Raw genomic sequence first — 12,126 nt, 5'->3', positions numbered from 1 at the left:
AAAAATGAAAATTCTGAAACTTATATTAATATATTAAAACAAGTTTTCCAAATTCAGGTTCCTTCCAAATTATTAACTGATAGAAATGGTGCTTTTACCTCATCTAAATTCAAACATTTCCTCAGAAATTACAGTGTCAAGCATCTGTTAACATCTTCACATCATCCACAAACTAATGGGAAATGTGAAAGAGTTAACCAATCAATAGTAACTAAATTAAAATGTAAAGTCAATTCTTCTCCTACTAAAATTCCTTGGACTAAACTTTTAGAACAAGTAATCAATGAATATAATTTAACACCGCATTCAGTCACAAAATTTCCTCCTGCATATTTGTTATTTGGCACTTTACCTTATCCTCCTCCCTTAACTCAAAATCAATTCTATCTTCCAGTAGAAGAAGCAAGAAAATTAGCTAAAGATAATACAATAAAATATCATGATAAAAATAAAATAAGATATGATGCTGGATTTATAGATTCTCCATTCAAACCTGGTGACATTGTAATGTATGAGGAATTTAATTACCCTAATCGTAGAAAATTATCTCCAGTATTTTCAGGTCCATATGAAATAGTAACTAAAATTTCAGATGTAAATTATGAAATAACTAAACCAAACGCATTAACAAACAAAGCTACTGATATTGTCCATGTATCAGAATTAAGAATATATTATCCACCAGAAAAATTAAAATTAAGTCATGAATAATAATTTAAAATTTAAAAAAAAAATCCTTTTATTTCTCATGTTTCTTCCACATAACCCCACTTAGGTTGGCCCGTTGTCTCCACTCATAAGAGTTAGTTTTTCTTTTCTTCATGATGATGATGTGATAGGCGCCATCACAACATAAATTCAAATACCTCAGTCTTATTGAGATGTGAGTATAGGGTCAACCTTACAATTAATTTCTATCTCTTTCTATTTTTATCCTGGATATGTTGTTCTCCACTTTGGAAATAAATATTCCTGGATGAGAGTAGAGACAGAATAAGAATTACGTCCCCTTTTCTTGATGTCCTACTTTTGGGTCATTAAGTTTCACCCACTACTAGAAATTGGTGGACAAAGTTTTACTATTCACCACTAATTGGCTAACTAGTGGGTTAAAGTTTTTCTTTCACAAATACACATTTTTATGTCATTTGTTTTAAATATTTATATTATAAGAGTATTTTGAATCTCATTATTTTCAAATTCAAGTGTTATATACAAAAATTAGAACTGTGTTGATATATTACTATTATATAAATTCAATTTGTTATTCCATTATTTTACATTCAATTTGATAATTTTGGTGAGCCTTCTACTATTTAAAGGACACTGTGTACAAACATTCTTTAGAGACATTCATCATCAAATAGAGACAATCTTACAGATTGAGAGACAATACACTGAGTTTCTGCAGAAAATCATTTGTATATTGCATATTTTAATATTATTTTTGGTGTTGTTGAATATTTATCCAATATATTCACAGATTCATATTATCTTTTTTGTGCTTTATATAATCTTGTTAAAAATCATTTTTATATTATTGTAAAGGTAAGGGAAACTCGGGTATCACTTTTAATATGCTTTTAAATTTTAGTTTCTTGACCAATTTTTGATTTTGACTTTTAAATTTTAGTTTCTTACTTGACCACCACTGTAAGTTAAGGCTGTATGTCGAGGGCCCCGACGTACTTCCGCGTCTTGCAGTGGGGGGAAAATTGTAATGATATTTTAACTCTAATTTCAATTTAATTAATTTTCATAGTAACTTCATCTTAATGTAGCCCATAGTAACTTCATTCTAAAATATTCTCTTATTTCGTGATCCAATTCCACTGTCTCTACGTAATTAATTCAAGAGAAGCTTTGTTAAATTGTTGAATCAGCTAAAATCTAACTTTCCCACACTACGCGTGAAGAGATAACATACCGCTGATCAAGCAAATTCTTTTTTAAAATCTCCCTTTGTTTCCCCTACCTTCTCCGCGCCTGTAATGAAAATCCCTATCGAAATCTCACAATACATTAGCACTGTGAAGAAATGTTTTCCCTATCAAAATCATAGGTTATATAAGACCAGGGATAAAATGTCCAAGAGCTCTTCCCTCATTCCTTTCTGTGTGCTCGTCGCTTGTACATATGCTTGCTTCTTCAAAATGAAATAAAACGACGTCACGAAATTAAAAGTATCTTCATTGTCTTCAAACTGCATCATGCTTCGCAACAAATAATATTACATATATATATATATATAATATAAATTTTAAAAAACAATGTAATTTCCCAAAAAATAAACTCAGAAACAAAATTCTGACAGTTTTATAAAGAATCCTGTTCAAATATTCAAAATATGAGATAAAAAAAAACCCACAGTTTTACAAAAAAATCAGCTTTTCAATGTTGTCACCTACCTTAATACATCTTATTCAATGAATTCAAGAATATGGCTTAATGTCTCAAGTATTATTAGGAGAATGTGGCTATACATATTTTTATTTTTTTTATACATTTTGTAACAATTTTTGTGGGTTCTTCAATTAGTGTATTATTTGACCACTTACACCTTAATAAGACTAATGAATGTGTTATTTTCTTATTCCAACCCTTAAATAATCTATTGCAATTTTTGTATTATCCTTGAATTATTCATCTGAGACCCGATCAAGCACCAGTCTAACATTTGATTAAATGGTTCAAGTCCCTGAATTAACAGTTTAATATTTCTGCAAATTTTTCAGGTAAAAGTGAGAAACTTTGTGTGCTCATAGATGAGTAGAATAGAAGCATTTGATTATTTAATATTTTTATGCTCAAGGTGGTGGTAGTATAAAAATATTTTTCCGTTTTTACTCTTATTCCTTACTGAAGCCAAAATATTTTCATACAATTGCCCATCTTTTTTTTAATGAAGTTTTGTGATTAAAAATATATTTCTAAATTCAGTATTAAATCAAATAAACGCTTCTTTTTCCAGACTTTGTGTGTGTGTGCATGCGTGAGTGGGAGAGTGGCATTAAATTTAGGTTATTTTTATTCAACAAATAAATATTTTCTAAGCCGCATTTTAGTTATATAAATGCATCTGTATATTGAAGAATTTTTATTAGTTTGTTTATAAAGAATTACTTGTTAAGCTAATTAAATTTCTTTTTTTTAATAGCCATACAACTGTTAAAAAAATTGGTGAAGGAACTTATGGAGAAGTTTTTAGTCTTGTTCAAAAAAAAATATCTTCAGTTATTAAAGTAATTCCCTTTTCCGAAGATAATGGAGATAATTCTATGCAAAGTATTGAAACTGTATTATCCGAAGTAACAGTTTCAAAGTGAGTAGATTTTTAATTAAATTAAAAGATTTTAATTTGCTTCTTAAGTTATCATATGTGCCATTGTTATTATGATGAATTCATTTCAGTGTGATATATTTTATGTAAGGCAATTAATCTTTATGAAACGAATTTTATTCTCAATTTTAGCCAATTATTATTGTGAGTTTTCCAGGTAAGAGTAAGTTGTTTTAAAAAATGTCAACTATGTTCTGTATCATACATAGAATGATCTTTTGTATAAAATACTGGGAGTTTTTTTGCATCAAACAAGATAAAAAAAATGCTTTTATTCTTCATCATTTCATTTCTCAGACTAGCAAAAAAAAAAAAAAAAGTAATATTGATTATAAGCCAACAAAACTTCTCACATCATTATATTACAAAAGTAACAAACCAAAAAACTTCAGCTTATGTAGAAATTTTAAGGCTGCTAATCAATTGCCATTCAATAATAAAGAAGCAAATACTTGATATTTTGTAGATGCAGAGTGGCTCGCAATTACTTCAGACATCCTACTCTTCACAGATAGTTTTGAATTTTCATTCAGTTTAGGGCGATTGTAGTTGGATAGTGTAAAACCTCGGGTCTTCAGTTGAGGAAAATTCATTTTAATAAAGAAAGGTTTTTTTTAGATCAGCCTACGTATTCAGTAAAGGATTTATATTGGACTTCTGGCGAACAATTGCAAATATTCAGTATTATTTATGCCAGAGCTTTGTGTTATAACTAACATGAGCAAGGACATTATTCTTTTGTCAAAAGGGGGGGGGGGGGTTAACAAGCTAAGGATAGTCAATAATTGTACATATGTATACTTCAGAATTCATTGTCCCGAAGCGCATGTTAGACTCTCCCTATTGTTTAAAAGAAAAATCGTGTTTTAACAGTAATCGTATTTTTCATGTAATTCAATTTTGAGATATCCCCACCTCCCGTCTTCACGAATAATGCAAATGTTACTTCCAGCCATTAAGACCACCCAAATTCTATTTCATTTCAATATTAGTGGTCTTAGGTTTTCGTGTGCATTGCAGATTCTGAATGTGTTTTGTTTCTCAGTAAAGGCTGTGTCATGCAGTTCTAAAACCTACTGAAGCAGTTACATTTTGAGTGAGAAAATGGAAACTATATTATCTATGCAAGATTTACAAATATATAATATATTTATTCTTGAATATATGTAATCATTCATTAAAAAAGTGCACTTAGTAATTTTTATTATCTTTTCATGCAAACATATATGCTATACGCTAGCTTAAAAAGGTCACATGATTGATACAAGAGAAAGGAATATTTTATAATGAGCAGAAATTTAACAGAATCTATTGTGTGACAGCTACCTGGTGAGATGTAACACAAATCTCATGCTTAATTTAAAATACATATTTCAATTTGCACTTTGGATCATCTGAAAAGTACCAGGTAATAAGAGTGGTGTATTACGAGATACGTTCTGTCTTTTTTTTTTTTTTTTAATCTCTACTGTCTATTCACATAATAAAAGGGATTCATCTGTAGCAACAAATAATGTAGAATCGTGCTTCCCCTGAAAGTTTTCAAGCGAAAGGATATTGGAAAACATAACTAAATTGCATCTGGAGAAACATATTGATTATTGGGATGCACAATCAACATTTTCTTTGGTTAATTGTGCATCACTGAATAAATAAATTATACAAATTTGCTTTGTACTGGAAATTTTCTTGTTGAACTATTATATCAGAGATGGCTTTCTTACAAACATTTAAATCAGTTATTCATATAACTAAACTTGAGCATTTTTTAGATGATGAGGGTTTCAAAACATCTTTCTGTAACAAGGTTTTATATCACTTAAGTATTTTTCCTTCCAAACACATAATTTTCAAAAGCATTTTGATAAGTGTTCTAAGATCTTCCTGTTTATTTTGAAATAGTCTTGGTACTCATTCCTGGAGTAGACAAATTCTTGAATCTACTTTGTTTCAAATTCAGTTTGTTTTAAACATTTTTATTATAGAAATAGAATATATATGTAATGATATTTAAACTCTAATTTCAATTTAATTAATTTCTAAGGTTTTATCTCAATTTAGCCCATAGTAACTTCATTCTAAAATATTCTCTTATTTCGTGATCCAATTCCACTTTCTCTACTTAATTAATTCAAGAGAAGCTTTATAAAATTGTTGAATCGGGTAAAAGCCTAACTTTCCCACATTCCGAGTGAAGGGACAAAATACCACTGACGAAACAAATTCTTTTTTAAAAGATCCCTGTGTTTCCCCTGCTTCTTCTACGCCTGTAGCAAAAATCCCTATTGAAATCTTAATATATTAGCACTGTGAAGAAATATTTTCCCTATCAATTTCTCAGGTTATATAAGACCAGGGATAAAATGTCCAAGAGCATTTTCCTCGTTCCTCTCTGTGTCGTTCTGTGTTGCGTGTTTCCTCATCGCTTGTACATATGCCTTGCTTCTCCAAAATGAAATAAAACGACGTCACGAAATCGAAAGTCTTTTCACTGTCTTCAAAACTGCATCCTGATTAACATAAAATAATGCTTACACACACACACACACACACACACACACACACATATATATATATATATATATATATATATATATATATATATATATATATATATATATATATATATATATATATATATATATATATATATATAAGAACTTAACCGTATTTGAGTGGGTTTGACAACCATAAATCAATAAAAATCATAAATATAATTGCACCTTTATTTCAATATCATGATAAATATTTTTAAATATAACTTTATCTATAAGCTACAATCTAAACTGTTGTTCAGTTTTTTCATGTTTAATTAAGCAACAATTTGGTTACATTCTCACATCTTTCATTATCATTATTTAAATTTTAAATTCATTCATCACCATTTTTCTAAACACTTGTCATAATTTTGTAAATGCCATCTTAAAAGAATTTTAAAAATTCTGGGTGACAATTAAGATATAAATAGAAAACCTGTATTTATTATATGTTTTTCTTTTTCTTTTAAACAACATTAATTTTTTCTCTCTATGGAAACAATAAAATTGGCTGGAAAACTTTTATTAAAAATTTGTATCAAAAAATATTCATTGTATCAGCAATGTAATATTTAGTGGAATCTACCAGTGATAATCTTTAAAAAAAAGAAAAATGCAAACTTTATCCTATGCTATTCTATTATCATGCTTGATGTTGCTTTTTTTTTTTTTTTTTTTTTTTTTTTTTGTCTGTTCAAAAGATTTTTCTTTTCTCTTACCACTTTTGCCAAACTTTATTCTCGATGCTGTTCTTAGTTCAGTATATATTTAAAACTCAAAGATACTTTTTCATTCTAATTGTTTAGGAACCTTCCAGTTTTCTAATATGAGAATTATATTTCATCTTATTTTAATGATTCCTTTCTTTTATTAATTAATTCTTCTTTTCCTTCTTCTTTCTTTATCTTCTTTTATCTTTTCTTAATTATTCTTCTGTAAAATTTTCTATGGGAAAATTTATTTATATTTCCACTATTAAAAAAAATGAATACAAATGAAACACATTTAACACACTTGATATACATATGTATGCACACACGTATAAAATTTCAGGTTATCTCTTAAGGCAAAATAAATTTAATGAAATATTTAAGCAAAAAAGAAAAAAATGTCAGTTAAATCAAGCACTTCCAATTCCTTCATTAACACCATCTTTCTGCAAAACTTTCCTCTATTATTGCTTATAATCAATTATCCATCCTTTATTATTTATCTTTGAATTATTTTTAAGAAACTATGAATCAAACAAAAATTTCATAAGATATAGAATAAGACTTTTATTTTAATCTTAAGATATTTTTACTTTTATATTTAGGATATTTTCAATGTGTTTTCCGTAATTTTGAAAACTTTTTGAATTAAACATTTGACAAATATTATTTTTAATAGATGTTTGAGTGAACTGCGAAATAATAGAAATTACAAGACGAGGAATTTTAATAAGCTGAAAAGGTATTTGTTTTTCATTTTCTTATAAGTTTTTTCAATGATTTATAATCATGCATGGCATAAAATCAATAATAGTTCAAATGAAATAATTATCTGTAATTTTATCTATAACTGGTTCTAAAGGTGAAAATTTTATGAAAAATAATGAATATTTCAAAGCACTTTGTTAGTGAAAATTAATACTTTTAGTTTGCTTTTATTGTTGTAAACTTGAATTGCATGTATTAAGATAGAGCATGAATTGTTTTTGTAAAATGCGTTATTTTACCAATTATAAATGAATTTTAACTGCACATATAATTTAAATGAAAATTATTCATAATTTTGTTTATTTTTGTGATGATTGAAATATTATGATAACTGTATATTAAATTCTTCCCTTCAATTGAAAAGTGTATAAAAATGAAACATTTCTATTCATTATTTATAATTTTATTTATTTTTATTTTTATGTATTTTATTTTTATTACATTATTTTTGTTTTTATAAAACAAAATTCCATGAGTGAATATTTAATCAATATTATTTCTTGTAAAGTGGAAAATGCGACTAAGAATTTTGAAGTTCTTTGTTATTGTTACTGTTTATATGTATATATATATATATATATAGTAGCAATACAGGTAGGTACAATCTATTGGTACAGGTAGATAAAATTATTTTGAGTTCTTGTTAAAATAAAAAAAAGGTATGCATATTAAGAAAATTTAGCAACTATGTGATAAATGTTTAATGTTTATACTACTAAACAAACAGGATATTCAATGAAAAATTACATTAATGCCACTACGTAAAAATTTTATTGCTTGCTATAAAAGTGGTATCGATTTTGGAAATAAAGTATGCTTAAACTATTTTCTCAAATGTCATTTTTAATTGCAGTGTACGTTTAGTGAAAGGATATTATCCAGATCAAATGCTTGTTGCCTGGGATAAATATAGTGATACCAAAAGCACTTACAATTCTAGGCCAGGTATGAAATATAAGATTTTGTTTATTGCTACTCTGTATAAACTATACTATAATGTATCTGAAGCATTGTTTAAAAGAGATTAAGAACAAATAGTATGAAGATAGAATCCAAGATTAAATTGTATCAGCCAAGACTAAAAGGATTAAAAGTTATAAAATTATTGTCTTTTAAGTTAAAATACACGAAGTAAAAAAGTCAATCTACTATTAGAATAAATAAAATATAATAAGGCAGTAGTTTTTTAAAACTGATTTATTGGAATTAGAACATGAAAGTAATTTTTTTTATACTACAATCTGTTACCATCTGATGTAATAGAAACGCTCATCTTGGCATCAGACTATCGAGGTACTAAAGCTTGTGTGTTCCTTGAAGGAAGAACGGGTTCAGCATCAGCAATAAAAAGTGATTTAGTGTCAGCAGAGGTAGCTACTATACTGTGTGATGCAGGTTTAAAATTTCATGCATTTTAGCATTGTGACAAAATTAGGGAATTGACAGGATTAAGGTGCATAACATTTGGAATTTTCCCCTTGATTTTTTTATACTATTTGTTCTAATATTAAATTCTTTCTATTCTTAATTGTTTAAAAATAAGATACATTTAGTTAGCTATGGGTGTATCCTAAATAAATCTTGCAAAATGAAAAGAAAATATTTTCTCTTTCATAACTGCATTGAAGCTTTTGTAGTACATTCAAAGAATTTAGCGGTAATGTCAAATTGTGTATATCTAATGAAATCCTTTGAGTTCAAACAATAAAGAATCTGTTTTAGCAGTATAAGATAAGATAAGCAGTTCGATATGTTGATATTCATGAGTTTTTTTGTTTCTGAATACGAAATTTGTGTTGTTAATCTTATTGAGTTTACTTCTTTCTCCTGTTTGCAAACAGAAAAATTTCAAGGAAGCTGGATGGTCACCCTTATAGTTAACATTTTTTTATTAACATTGCAGTCAATAATATCATGCCTAATTTCTGCATAAGATATGCATGTTAGTGTTTTGTAGCAAGATTTAAATTATCCAAAATCTCATTGCTAAAATCATTTCTAAGAATTTTTCTCTGCATACTGGATTAAATTAGTGAGACTGTAAATTAATATAAGGTGTTTAGGTGCTAGCCTTCTGTATCCTAATATGCTGTACACTATCACTTCCAGATTTTTTTGCTCTTAGTAAATTCTTCAATAGACACATCAAATAATTTCTCACAAAATATAATTCTTTATGTTGAGTTCAATGTTGTGGAGACAACTCAAATGAAAATTGTGGACAGTGATTGGATTTTTACAATTTACTTGATTTATTTGAAGGATCTAAATTTGACTAGCAAGTCACCAAATTGATGTTTCTTTGTGGATATCACTTCGCCTACAATTAAAGTTATGAACTTTTATATAAGAAAACATCTATTAAATGTTTATTTCAGATTTCCTTTAAATAATAAAGAACATTGGAAAGTCATCGTTTAGGGAAGTTATATTGTTCAATTAAGGGCAAGGTTTTTTATTCATATATTTTGAAGCATTTCTGTCCTAATGGCATTGTCCACTACAGAACCTAATAAGGGAAGGCAGCCACCATCTCCATGTGTTTCCAAGCTTGGCACTTATCTTAATGATAAGCAGGATCTATAGTGTAATTCAATGGTAAAGTGACCATGCTCAATGCCAAGTCCAAGAAAGTGACACCCTCACTTCATCCCTAGCAGACTGCTCACTTAGATGGTTTTCTATCTGTTTGAGGGGCCGTTGTGTACACTCTCTCTCTCTCCCCCAAATGGCTTTAATTGGCAGAATTTAATCAATGTTTTTCCCCCTTTCCTTCTTATAAGCTTGGAGGTTTGTGTGTGCATTTCCTGCACTTGTGACTGTAAAGAATTATTATTTTATTTATTAGTGTGGTATGTACTTGAATTTTTTAAATTAACAATGTGTAATTCTTCATAACACAATTCTATAGACTTTCGAATTTACATGTCTCTCTTACCTTGATTTGTCTGGTCGATCAAAGGGTTATTTATATGCATTTTCTAAGCTTTGACAATTTCATCAAAATGACATATATCAAAAGAGTGATAAATTTGAGAAAATTTCAAACTATCAATTATAAATTGCATTTTCAGAATTTTACAATCCAGAATAATGTAAATTTAAAATTATGCATTACTTTTAGGTCGTAATAGAAGAGTGGCAGAATCTGGGTTTCATGTTTGAAGGGTCATGCATTTGTGATCTAATTTTATTAAAAATTCGCTGTTCTTGGGCAAATAAAATCTGTCTTGAGACGAATATCTTTATGCAGTTGTATTAATAATTCAGATATTGTACTCGTGAACCTACTTACTGTACAGAATTAACTTGATCCTTATAAAAAAAGTCATTGCATAATTTAAAAACTGAACATTCGTCCAACAAAATTATGTTAACAAATCTGGGCAATTATTAAATATTTAGTTTAGTTTGAGATATTTTACAAAACATATAACAAGCTTTTTAAAACTCCTTTCAAAATTGTGGTCCTCCAAATTGTGGAAACTTGAAAATCGTTATATTTTCTAACTTTGTATGCTTATAGAAAATGTTACATTTCAGAAAATGCAAACTCTCACATATCATTGCAAAGAGAATTTAATGCTGATTTCAGTACAAAAAGAAAAATTTAAATATTTTCTATACAAAAAAAAGTTATTCTTACTTTAATCTGAATAACAAACACAGTGATGAAGTGGATTGTAATTTCTAACTTTCCTGACAAATCACTGTTCTGGTTCTGGGAACCAGTCAAATGTTACTAACTGCTAGCAGAAGCTGACATCATGTTTAAAGTTGAAATAAGTCATTATTGTGATTTTCCCTGTAGAAGGAAGACTGGTTTTTTATGTAATTTAATTGCTAGTTAGGAGTTTTGTTACAGGAGTTAATATACAGTTGGAATTTTTGCAAATATTTCTAATATTTAGCCATGAAACAATGCCATTAAATAAAAGAATATATTGGTCACCTAAAAAGAGAACTAAGATTATTGTGTTACATGAATGTGGTCTTTCCTATTCTGAAATTGCAAGACAGGTTGGTGGTTCAGTGACTATATCGGAGTGCGAAAATTTTGTTTATGATATCAGGAGACAAATTCAATTTAAAAAAAGCTGGAAAAGATGCACCACATTTGTTGATGATAGAAAAATAAAAATGCTATGTCTCCAAGATAGGAGAATACCATCAGCGGCTATCAGAAGTCAATTGAATGATGCTGGTATTTATGTCAATTCAAGAACAATTAGGAGAAGATTATTAGATGTTTGACTAAGAGGTAGAATTGAGAGAAAAAAATCCTTATCTCACTTTACTGCAGCGCTTTAAAAGATCACGGTGGGCAAAGGCACGTATTTATTGGACAGATGATCAGTGGTCACAAGTTATACGGAACGATGAAAAAAAGATATTTTTATTCGGTAGTGATGGTGAAAATAGGTAAAACATAGAACAGGCCAAGAGCTACATCCTGATTGCATTTAGGCAAATATGAAGAAAGTGTTATGATTTGGTCATGCATGTCAGCAGACGATATTGGTCTGTTATCGATGGGACATTAAATGCAAGAATGCAATGCATTTTCTAGCGCCAAAACTTACCCCTTCCATCAGTGATCTATTTTCCAACAATGCATCATTTATTTTTCTGCAGGATTCAGCTCCTTACTACACAGCAAAAATATCGAAAGAGTGGTTTAGTACAAGAGCATTGAATTGTTATCATGGCCAGGAAATAGTCCTGACCTCAAAATTATTGAGAATTTATGGCACTGTTTAAAAACTGCTGT

At 28.4% G+C, this 12,126-nt stretch overlaps 1 protein-coding gene across 1 annotated transcript in view; it reads left to right on the top strand.

The window, feature by feature from the left end:
- LOC129960146 (uncharacterized) overlaps positions 1-12,126 on the top strand; it is a 50,810-nt gene that overhangs the window by 25,051 nt on the left and 13,633 nt on the right. Inside the window, exons 5-7 of the mRNA XM_056073326.1 lie at positions 3,158-3,322; positions 7,267-7,329; positions 8,209-8,300. Of these exons, the coding sequence (XP_055929301.1) occupies positions 3,158-3,322; positions 7,267-7,329; positions 8,209-8,300 (320 nt within the window). The remainder of the gene's footprint in view (positions 1-3,157; positions 3,323-7,266; positions 7,330-8,208; positions 8,301-12,126) is intronic.

This window comes from Argiope bruennichi, chromosome X2 (genome assembly GCF_947563725.1).
Source record: "Argiope bruennichi chromosome X2, qqArgBrue1.1, whole genome shotgun sequence".
Lineage (NCBI taxonomy): Eukaryota > Metazoa > Arthropoda > Arachnida > Araneae > Araneidae > Argiope > Argiope bruennichi.
The sequence above is the reverse complement of the archived record's forward strand: the minus strand, read 5'-3'. Positions and strand labels throughout refer to the sequence as shown.